The following is a 12303-nucleotide window of genomic DNA, read 5'->3' as shown; positions in this document are numbered from 1 at the left end:
GTAGGAAGGTTGAGTGTCAGAAAGTGTTTAATGATCAATAGCTAGATTGACTAACTAGCTTTTCCTTGCCTAATAGCTGCCTACTTCAGCCTTTACAGTTCCTCAGAGAAGTCACCAAACTGATGCAACACAAGGAAGAGCCATGTGGCTCACTGTATTCATGCTGGCTCTAGGAACTACTCAGTTAGCCCTACACCCTTTTATCCATAGCCAGTTGATATTGTCCCTTTTTTCAGGGCAGAGGCATTATTACTTTTTTTTCAGGTTTGTATTGGAATCCTTCAGGAAGTTGCTGCAGAATCTTGTCTCTGCTACCTTTCAAACAGTGTGCTCCAGAACATCGCAACTTGCTGAACAAAATCGTATTCTTCTGTTGACAATCTTAAATCTGTGCCCTCTGTTTTTGACTTTCTTGCTAATGAAATTGATTCCCTTTATTTACCCCATTAAAAATCCCTCAGTTCCTGTTTTGCACTAATTTACCCATAGCGCAATGCATCTATTCACTGTAAATCGTACCACACTTACCAATAACAACAATCTGCATGTGTAAGACTCGTTTAAAGTAGCAAAATGTCCTAAAGCACTTTACAGCAACATTAGCAAACAAAACCTAAAATTTAAAGACACTGGTGATCAAAAGCTTGGTCTAAAAGTTGATTTTGAAGGAACATCTTAAAGGATGAGTATGAGAATGAGGATGGGAGGGTGGGGTGGGGGAGTTGGGAAGAATAGGACAGCTAAGGCGCACCCAGGGGTAGTACAGTGACAGGCTGCACTATGCTCAACACACTGCATCCACTGCAAGAGGATTCGCAGTAGGGTTAAAATCAACAAGGTAAAAATAATGACTGCAGATGCTGGAGACCAGATTCTGGATTAGTGGTGCTGGAAGAGCACAGCAGTTCAGGCAGCATCCAAATTGTACCGAAATCGACGTTTCAGGCAAAAGGCTTTTGCCTGAAACGTTGATTTCGCTGCACTTTGGATGCTGCCTGAACTGCTGTGCTCTTCCAGCACCACTAATCCAGACACTGCATCTACTAACTATTGCAATTCATCAGATCAATACCTGTGCAAATTAGGTTGCAATACACCAAATGACTAATTGAGAGAGAATGTCATTGAGGAATTAATGTCATTTAGGATTGCTTTCTTTAAAGAAAGAAAAACTGACTAAATATTTGCATGATAAGCCTGGTTTATTTAGGACATGTATACTTAACAACTAATACAGCTCTGTGCAAAAAGGAATTTAAACGTACAACTGTAGATCAAACAAGAAATACCACAGGTGGCACTTTGGGTATGGTGGACAATGCTTCTATGGGTTATGGAGCCTGTAACTATGGTATCATGGTTAACGAAGCCTGTGATTATGGAGACTCCAATAAATGAAGCTGCCCACAATTTAAGTCAAGTTGGATGATGTGGACAATGTACCTTTAATTAATTAGAAATTACACCCAGATGTTTAGAATTGAAGTGCGGAATGTATTGTGTTGGAAACTAATCATATTGCAAAAATCTGATTAATTATGCATGGTAAAGGTATTTTCCAATGCATGCCCCATTTGTGGATGGGGTTTGAATTTGGTTGATATGGAGCAGAGGCAGTGAGTTAAAGGAGGCAGGGCGGTGGAAAAGGAAGGTGGCTGGAGCATGAAATTGACTTGGTCTATACTCGAGTACTTCAGTCAGCTATAGTTATAGTCATTGTTACGATATTCCACTAACAAGAGCTTGGGTATAAATACAACATTGTACATCACTGAAACATCAGACCATATAAAACTTAGGAGGACGGTCAGATCGTTCAACGCTTCGAAAGTGCTCCATCATTTAATAGGATTACTGACGATTTTGTTGTGGTCTCAACCCCACTTTCATAATTGCCCCCATTATCCTTGACTTTTATCAATCAAAGATGCAGTTAACTCTGTCTTGTATAAATTCAATGACATGACCTTCATTACATAGAACATAGAAAAGTACAGCACAGAACAGGTCCTTTGGCCTATGATGCTGTGCCAAGAGGTACTCCTAATGTAAAACAAAATAACAACCTACGCACCCCTCAACACACTGCTATCCATGTGTACGTCCAGCAGTCTCTTAAATGTCCCTAATGACTCTGCTTCCACCACCACCATTGGCAACACACTCCATGCATTCACAACTCTCTGCGTAAAGAACCTTCCTCTGACGTCCCCTCTATACCTTTGTCCTAATATCTTAAAACTATGACCCCTCGTACCAGTCAATCCTGTCCTGGGGAAAAGTCTCTGGCTATTGATTCTATCCATTCCTCTCATTATCTTGTTTACCTCGATCAGGTCACCTCTCTTCCTCCTTCTCTCCAGAGAGAAAAGTCCAAGCTTAGTCAACCTTTCTTCATAAGACAAGCTCTCCAGTCCAGGCAGCATCCTGGTAAACCTTCTTTGCACCCTCTCCAAAGCCTCTGTATCTTTCCTATAGTAGGGTGACCAGAACTGGATACAATATTCCAAGTGTGGTCTCACCAGGGACAGGTAGGCTCTGAAACTCGATCCCCGTTAATGAAAGCCGAAACAACATATTTTTTTCTAAATAACCCTATCCACTTGGGTGGCAACTTTGAGGGATCAATGTACTTGCACACCAAGATCCCTCTGTTCCTCCACACTGCCAAGAATCCTGTCTTTAATCCTATATTCAGCATTTGAGTTCATTGAGGAAGATAATTACTTTGAGGAAGTTAATTTCACAGATGAACAGCCCTCAGACAAGAAAAAACATTTCCATCTTAAACTGCATCTCATACTTCTGATCTCCCCCACAAGAAAAGTCATCCTCCAATATCCATCCTGTCAAGTCTCCTCAGAATTTTGTATGTGTTTCAGTAACAAATAGCAGTAGGTCCAGGTTCAGCCTATCCAACGTCTCCTTATTGAATAATCACTTCACCCCATGGATGAATGGAGTCATCTACTAGCTGTTTGCAATGAACCAATCCAATCCAGGACCAGAAAATGATACAGACATTGAAATGGTTATGAGCAAGGAAATGAAACTGAACTCATAAGCTAAACTAATGCTCTGGAAACACCAACTCAAATCCCACAATGGCAGCTGGCAGAATTTTTCTTTTCTTAAAAAAAAAAGGAGCTGTAAAGGTGCAGTGGTACTGTTCCTACCTCTGACCAAGGGGTCTGGGTTCAAGTCTCACCTGTCCTGGAGGCGTAGTATAACATGTCCAAAGAGGTTGATTAAAAATAATTAAAAGCGTTTTAAGGACAGTTTACACAGGCATATTTAATTTCTCCCAAAATATAGAGGTTTAATACTGATCTAATAGAGAATGTTAGGGTGACTAAAAGGATTGATAGAAGAACAGATGGACACGATGTTAAAATGAGAGTTGGGCCATTCAGCAGTAATACCAGGAAGCACTTCTTCAAAGAAAGGGTTTTGGAAGTTTAGAACCGGCTCTCCCAAAACTTGTTGACGTTGGGGTTTATGTGCAACCACCAAAACTGAGCATGAAAGATCGTTTTTGAGGAAGGGTCACTCAATCCGAAATGTTAACTCTAATTTCTCTCCATAGATGTTGCCAGACCTGCTGAGCTTTTCCAGCAATCTCTTTTTGTTTCTGATTTACAGCGTTCACAGTTCTTTCGATTTTTATGAAAGAGTGTTATTAGGCAAGAGTTTGAGGGTTACTGATACACTCATCAGCCACAATCTTACTGAAATAGCAGAAGAGGTTCAAGGGGCTGACTGGATCAAATCACCTTCCTTTTTCCGCAGTAGAAACCATCAAGAATAAAAGGACTGAGCGGGAGAAGGAACAAAGCAAATCAGCCAGGATTCTGACTCCTAATCAGTAACCAGTATTCTCTAATGTAGGAGACACTTATTAAAATACACTGGAGAGCTTGGCTGATGAAGTGACCGAAAATGATTTGATGTTGGACACTGCACACACAAGATGGTTAAAGGTGGGCTTTCCGCGTGCCCATGACATATGCACAGACAAAACAAGAACTGCACGACCTCTTTACGGGATGCCTTCCGTTGTGAGCATGTGACGGAATGAGCAAAATAAGATATCCCGAGGAAAAAGGTCATTTTCCTGTCATTTCCTTTGCTGCTCACAGCTGTGATTGTTTTCTATTCAAAAACCTTTTTAGTGAGTGGGGAGGGATAGATGGTGTAGCTGTGGCTGGCGTATCAGATAAAAGTAGTGTGGTGGACTTTAAATATCTCATGGGGCTATTTGATGAAAAACAGTGTTTTTCCACTGTTTCATCAATACTCAACTCTCAAACCAAAACAACCATTACAGATTATTTAGTCATTTATCTCACTTGCTGCTCACAAACTGGTTGTTCTGTGCCTACGAAATAATAGTGACTACATTTAAAAAGGTATTTATTGACAGTGAAACAGTTTGGGATCCTCTCAGTACTTGAAAGATGTTGTCATATAATAGCAAGATGGCTGTCTTTCAAATTGTTAGTTCCGAGTTTTAATACTTCCAATGTCCTTCTTTTGAGCTATATTGATGAGAGTAGTAGCTATGATCCGCTTAACTATGCTAGTTTCAGACTCAGTGGAGTTTAACATGAGTTGTTCTACTTATCAATTTTCTCCTCTTGTCCCTTCTCGTGAAAATGGTGACCCCATTTTGGGGCATGTATCCTGTTCTTGTGCCTCATCTACGTAGCTATAATTCATATTCAAGCTGTCTGCTGTTCAATATTGCTGCCTTGCACATTCACATTCTCACCCAAAGCAATGCAGAAACTGACGAACACACAAACAAGATTTTGCTGTTTAATCCTATAACCTTGAGCTTTCAGTTGTTTGTGGTGTTAATTCTTATCCCACTCCCAAGACAACCTGTTCTTAGTCTTCTACACTGTGCTAAAGCAGCCTATGACAAACTGTGAGAATAGTATAGATTGGGCCCTTTATATCCTCCAGCTTCAACATGGAGTTCTAGTTTATATTGTTAGCACTGCTTCCACGTTCTCAGATTGATAATGTGATAATGGTTCTACTGTAAACACTTAAACCATTGCTAACCCTCATCTTTTGTTTCATTATTTTCCCCCTCTGCCTTGCACAACAATCCTTTTCGCTTTTTTTAATGTAGGTGTCCTCCACATTATCCCAGAATTCTCCCTTTAATCTTTCTACTAGTCCTTTTCAAACCCAACCTCTGTCCCCAGCTCTGAAATTGTTCAAAAATCCATATTAAATCTCTCATGTTTTCCAACTCTGATGAATGATTATCTGCCTGAAATTTTGTTTTATTTGCTCCACAGCTGTTGCCTGACCTGTTGAATGATTCCAAAAGTTTGAGCTAAAATGAGGGAGTCATGGTGAAATAAAACACTTATGCGCATTAGCCGGTTTCAGATCACCCCAAAAAATAAAAGGATGAATCTGATTTGAACAAAACTAAATTGCTAGATTGCTCTCTCACAACAGCATGATAATGACTGAAAGCAAGTGGAAGTATTAGAAGAGGATTATAGTTATTAACTGGAAACATTTTGAGACCAAGGGATGTATAATTGGGAATGTCCTAACATTTGAAATGTGTTGGATCTTATACTCTTGGAAGTTCCAAGTATGACTTTGGCGTGGGCCAACCACCGACATCTGCTCTTCCATTTCCTCACACTATACCAATAGTCAGCAGTATTATCATAACAAAGCTCTTACCAGAAGAGAGACTTCTTCTGCATCACTTCCTTCAGTCGCTTCCGTGATGTATCATCCAGGCTACTGAAGTCGTACTTGGGACTGAATTCCGCTGGGGGAGGAGTTATAAACTTGACATCAAATGCAGAAGAAGGAAAGTCAATCTGAAGATAAAGAGAGGAAACGTCATACCCGGTTTAGAAGATTACAAAACATTTCTTTTCCTTATATTAAACAAGTGGTGAAGCAATGAATCTACCTCATTAGTTCAGTTCGACTCAGAGTCAAATTCCTGTGAAATACAGAAATTTATGAGCTGGAAACAACCAAATAAATACCTCCATTCTTATACAGCACTCATGATAGGAATGGAGCCTTAATATAAAAGCATCTGTTCAGAGGCCTTATGTGAGGTGGATAATGGTCCAACATGATTTGACATACAGCTGGCGGCAAAACAAGGCTTCAATTATCACTCTCCTCACCATACTGACTGCTGTATTTGCCTGCACAACAACAATGACTGCACTTTAAAAGTCACTCATTAGCTGCGAGGTGTGTTGGGATGCCTCGAGAAAAAATAACAAAATGCTCCTTAAATACAAGCTTGTAAAAATATTACTCAGTATCCATTATTCCAAGATTTTGAACAGAAAATACAAAAAAAATTTATGAAACACCTTACTAAATTTTTTGTAAATATCTAGAATTCAAAATGATCAAGGATTTTGATCACACTTCTCCCATCCATTCTTTCAACATTAGCAGGTGGGGCGGTAACTAGAGGGCATGGATTTGAGATAATTAGTTATAGAACCAGATGGGATATGAGGAAATAATTCATTATGTAGCAAGCAGTTAAGACCTAAAATGCACAGCCTGAAAGAGTAGCAAAGTGCATTTAATAGTAACTTTGTAAAGGGAACTAAACGTGTATTTGAAAAGAAAAAAAAATTGAAGAAAGGGTGCAGGGGTATGGCACTCAATAAAAGGCTCCTTAACAGATACAATGAGCCAAATGTCCAGCATACACTCCACAACCTTTTTACATGCAAGGTGCTACACTTAATCACATTACTTTATGTGGATAATTATTGTGAAATTGGAAAGGGTCATCAAATCTGATGCTCACTGGACCATAATTACAGGGAATAAATCAGTGTCAGTGTGCAATAGCCAAAAGTGTTCTCAAACTCTTGTCCATCAATACTGGCATTTCCTCCCAGGCTAATCAATTTGATGATTTCCAGGCTTGCACATCTGGGCTTGAATATTTCCAATATTTTTTCATTCAATGTCCATTTTGGCCAAAATTACATTGTCCCATATTTCCTTAAAGGACTTAATATAAAACACAACACTGGCCTCGGATTTGTTAGTTGGGATAATGCATGGAATACTCGTTTTCCTTCAGCAGATGCCAATCATTACATAATTTAGGCTGGAATTTTTTTTTGTTTTCACTTCAAATCTGAAAATGGGAAAATTTTGCGGAGACGAACCTGCTGCCTACCTTTTCAGAAAACCCAGCAGATTGTACGTTGATTCAACATCCGACTGACTGCGAGCAGGTTCTCTGCCAGAATTATGAAACGAGAGCAGGAATTCCCGATTGACACCAGAGACTAAGATCTCTAGAACTTAGCAGCACTAGATCAGAGGCCATACCTGCAGCCGGGACACTACCCATTGACCACATGAATGAGGATCAGAAATTAAAAAAGAACGTAGGAATGGCTTGTAGGAATAAGACAAGCTTGTAGGGAAGGCCTCTGGAGGTCTGGAGTCATGGGGAGGGAGGGAGCGGGGGAAAGAGGTCAGAAGTTAGGGTAAGTAGTGACTCTTGGAGGCAACTCCACTTAGGTCGAGTCCTTCACTTTTGCACAAGTTAATGTGTACTATATGGGATACCTAGGCACACATATCCTAAAGGCAATCCTACTGTATATCTTTGCGATGGCATTTCAAGAGTGTGCAAATCACCACGCACGTAAGATTAATTTTAATAATAAGTTGCATTTATACAGCACCTTTAACATAAAAAGAAACAAGGTGTTTCCATTAGAGTTTTAAAAAGCAAAATTTAATACCAAACCATAAGGAGCAGATGTCTAAAATCTTGGTTGAAGTAGTAGGTTTTAAGGAAGAAAATATATTGGATGGGTGGCGAAGTTTTAAAGTTTAAGGAGGAAACATAAAGCTAAGGATCTAGGCAGCTGAAGATAAATCATGAACATTCCCAATTCATGTTTGTAAGAGTAAACACAGCTATCGTAAAGGAGGTTAATTGCTAGATGCAAGAAAACTATTACTGATCTCCAGTGCTAGGAACTCTACTGGTTTAAATTGTTCTCTGCTCAGTTTGCCAGAATGCCACATAACAGGTCTCTGTAATTTGCCCAAGATTGTGTATCAGGTTCCTGATTGTAATCTAACGAATAAAGCATGTGTGTCTGTAGACTGAGGTTGAAAACAGGGTTTGGCTCAGCCCTGGTTATCTCCCAAAGCCTGCCAATGCATATGCACATTTAGGTGGAATGGCTTCCAGAGTGAATCCTGAAAATACAGTATCACATCTCCCATGGGGCTACATACTGTACAATCTCACTTGTTAATTTGAGAGAGAGAGAGAGAGAGAGAGAGAGAGAGAGAGAGAGAGAGAGAGAGAGAGAGAGAGAGAGAGAAGAGAAAAAAAAGAGAGAGAAGGGCAGAAATTGAACAATAAAACGATGAACCCGCTGAGCTATATATCCTAACAATTAGTAATCACTAACTAAATATATCACAGCATACTGGACAAATTATTTAGATAATTTCACTATCGATTAGATTCCCTACAGTGTGGAAATAGGCCATTCGGTCCACCAAATCCACACCAACCCTCCGAAGTGTAATTCACCCAGACTCATTTCCCTGTATTTACCCTGACTAATGCACCTAACATTATAGGCAATTTAGCCTGGCCAATTCATCTGACCTACACATCTTTTGCAATGTGGGAGGAAGCCCATGCAGACACGGGGAGAATGTGCAAACTCCACACAGACAAAGGCTGGAGTTGAACAAGGGTCCCAGGTGCAGTGAGGCAGCAGTGCTAACCACTGAGCCACCGTGCCACCCTAATTTTAATGGCTTGGGCATGCCCAAACAAAACTGTATTTTTCATTATTTCTTCAACATGCATGAAATGCACACACTAAACAGAAATATGTGGAAAGTGGGATTAGCTTTGCATGCCGGTCTTTGTCACATTCCAGGCCATCTGCAGGAAATGTACTGCATAGAACAGGCAAAGCTCCATCACTGCACACACTGAACTTCACTTGCAGGAATTTCAATCATTGTCTCTTTATAGATTCCAGACTGAGTCTTCTTGGGTGTTGGGCAGCTGCACTGCTCTCTTCAAGCCAATCTTGCTAGACTACTACTGCTCAGGTTCCCTTTTGTCATTATCTTATCCTTAACGCAGAGTAATTGCCCCTCACTCCCAGTAATATCGTAAACTCTTTATTTACACTGCATTATATTGAATACAGCTCTCTGGGACAGCTTCTTCAGTCCGTGCCTCTTCAACTGCTCACCACATGTTTCATTCCGCTCTGCTAATATCAGAGGACCAGCATTTATATCATTATCATTAACATATTCATATCCCACAGGGTGGATCTCTTTCTGCATTTTGCTCACAGTGAGAACTCTTTCAATACAGCTGCTTCAGGTTATTACACTACAGGTTCTTGAGTTGCCAACCAAGTTCCTTTTGTTCCAGCCCTTAATTTGATCAAGTTTAGCACGAGGCATTCAATCTCATAATTAAACATACATAAAAATAACATGGACAGAGGAGATGCAGCACTGCTTGCAAGAATTCTTTTAAAAAAATCAGATCATTTAATCACACCATTTGCAGCAGCTCAGCCTGACAGATTAAAGAGAGTAAATAAGTGAAAGGACTTCAGTTCCAATGCAATCAGAGTCAGAATGCAGAGTGTCACAAGAACTGACGGGAATTGCCAAAGAAATAAAGGCCTTTCTTCAAATAAAGTTATCACCCTTCTATTTGACCCTTCCTCATGTTAGCTCTGTCCACTCCCTTCACACTGCATTGAATTGCCAGGCTGGATTATATGTATGTGCTTTATATGCTGCAGTGGGATGTAAACCCATAATTTTCTGACTGAGAGACAGCATTGCAAAACCTGAGCCGTCACTATACTATTGCAAAGATAATAAGGAAGAAGCCAACCCGCGACACTCTTTCACAAGCAAAGCCCAACCAACCACTTGGCTGGGAAATTCTGGCAAAGTAAAAAATGTAAAACTTGCGCCCACACCTCCACACTCACTTCCCTCCAAGGCCCCAAGGGATCCTTCCATATCCGCCACAAGTTCACCTGTACCTCCACACACATCATCTATTGCATCCGCTGCACCCGATGTGGCCTCCTCTATATTGGTGAGACAGGCCGCTTACTTGCGGAACGCTTCAGAGAACACCTCTGGGCCGCCCGAACCAACCAACCCAATCACCCCGTGGCTCAACACTTTAACTCCCCCTCCCACTCCACCGAGGACATGCAGGTCCTTGGACTCCTCCACCGGCAGAACACAACTACACGACGGCTGGAGGAGGAGCGCCTCATCTTCCGCCTGGGAACCCTCCAACCACAAGGTATGAATTCAGATTTCTCCAGCTTCCTCATTTCCCCTCCCCCCACCTTGTCTCAGTCGGTTCCCTCAACTCAGCACCGCCCTCCTAACTTGCAATCCTCTTCCTGACCTCTCCGCCCCCACCCCACTCCGGCCTATCACCCTCACCTTGACCTCCTTCCACCTATCCCACCTCCATCGCCCCTCCCCCTAGTCCCTCCTCCCTACCTTTTATCTCAGCCGGCTTGGCTCTCTCTCTCTTATTCCTGATGAAGGGCTTATGCTCGAAACGTCGAATTCTCTATTCCTGAGATGCTGCCTAACCTGCTGTGCTTTGACCAGCAACACATTTGCAGCTGGGAAATTCTGGCACTGCAGAGTGTGCCATTGCTGTTTTTAAAAAGGTGGAAAGTGTGCATTTTCAAAAAAATTAAATGTTCACATCAGTATATTTAAGGCTGCAAGAAACTGTAGATTGATTTGGAATTATCTTACTGCTTTTAAACAAAAAAGTAAATGAAGAGTTAAAAGGAAAGGTCCCCTGAAGGGAGGAATTGTTGCTGACCCTACTCACTGACTGACTGCCACATCAGCACACAAGGCAGGGAAAGCCAGCAGAAGCAACACAGAACTCTTACTGCAAGCAGACTACTTTATCAGACCCATATGGAAATGTTACACAGTACTTTCAGATTTCAAATATTTTCTCAACAAATCCAACCAAAACTTGCATTATTCTTTGAAGCTTAGCGAGAGCTCGAAAAGATTCAGCTGGCACCCTCACACCTCACTGCTGCTTTCTACTTTTATTCCCCTTCACAGGTTGGCACACATTATACCTTGGAGTAAAGTGTATGCGTGGGGTCTGGCCAGAACCTAGTTAAATGTTGGTTTAAAATCGACAGATGGAAACTGAGTGCTTATAAGAGCTGCTCACCCTCTGATTTCACTTATCTCTATCATATCTGAACCCGCGTGCTCAATTACGAGAAGGAAATTAAAGGACTGACTTCAAGATGTCACAAAGCATTTTACGAGCAATGAGGCACTTTTGGAATATAGTCACTGTGGTTATGCTGGAAACACAGTCGCCAATTTACCCAGCAAGCTCCGACGAACAGTAATGGGATAATGACCAGATCATCTGTTACAGTGATGTTGACTTACAAGTGAAATAGCATTATTCCAAAAACTGCTCTGTGCTGGACTTTTTTTTTAAACATCTGCAAAAGTTGTGGATTCAAATGCCACTTCAGGATTCGAGCAAGATTATCAAAGCCTGAGACTGCAGCTTACCACTGAGTCGACAAGATGTTAATCCAAAGAACACCTTCGCTCTCCTGAACGTACTTTAAGACGAAAACCTGTCTACTATCCTGGTCAATATTTCTATCTCAAAAGAAAAGTTTAAAACATCACAAGCTTGACCATTATGAAATTAAAATACAGTGACTATAATTCTAAAAGTGACTACATTTCCAATTCATCACCTGTACAGCACTTTGGCACAAGCAAGTGGTCACGAAAGGCACTATATAAATGCACAGCTGTCTCAATATTTGATAACAATGGAGAATAAACAACAAGAATGGATGAAAAGCTGCATAAACCATTAACACCTGCATTAAAACAGCACAGGCAGTGCTTTATTCTGATTGTGATCTAATGGTAATTAACAGTTCAAAGTTTGTGAGAAGATTTGTAGCTCAGGTGCTCGTTGTTGTGGTTCTGTTTGCCGAGCTGGGAATTTGTGTTGCAGACGTTTCGTCCCCTGTCTAGGTGACATCCTCAATGCTTGGGAGCCTCCTGTGAAGCGCTTCTGTGATCTTTCCTCCGGCATTTATAGTGGTTTGAATCGCTGCTTCCGGTTGTCAGTTCCAGCTGTCCGCTGCAGTGGCCGGTATATTGGGTCCAGGTCGATGTGCTTATTGATTGAATCTGCAGATGAGTGTCATGCCT

The 12303-nt window shown here is 41.1% G+C and overlaps 1 protein-coding gene across 2 annotated transcripts in view; it reads right to left on the bottom strand.

Moving 5' to 3' along the window:
* Positions 1–12303, bottom strand: part of pik3c2b (phosphatidylinositol-4-phosphate 3-kinase, catalytic subunit type 2 beta) — a 172155-nt gene that overhangs the window by 57574 nt on the left and 102278 nt on the right. For both annotated transcript variants that reach the window (XM_060845331.1, XM_060845330.1), the window contains one exon: positions 5716–5858. In XM_060845331.1, coding sequence (XP_060701314.1) covers positions 5716–5858 — 143 coding nt within the window. The remainder of the gene's footprint in view (positions 1–5715; positions 5859–12303) is intronic.

Source organism: Hemiscyllium ocellatum, chromosome 26 (assembly GCF_020745735.1).
Source record: "Hemiscyllium ocellatum isolate sHemOce1 chromosome 26, sHemOce1.pat.X.cur, whole genome shotgun sequence".
In the NCBI taxonomy this organism is placed as follows: Eukaryota; Metazoa; Chordata; class Chondrichthyes; order Orectolobiformes; family Hemiscylliidae; genus Hemiscyllium; species Hemiscyllium ocellatum.
The sequence above is the reverse complement of the archived record's forward strand: the minus strand, read 5'-3'. Positions and strand labels throughout refer to the sequence as shown.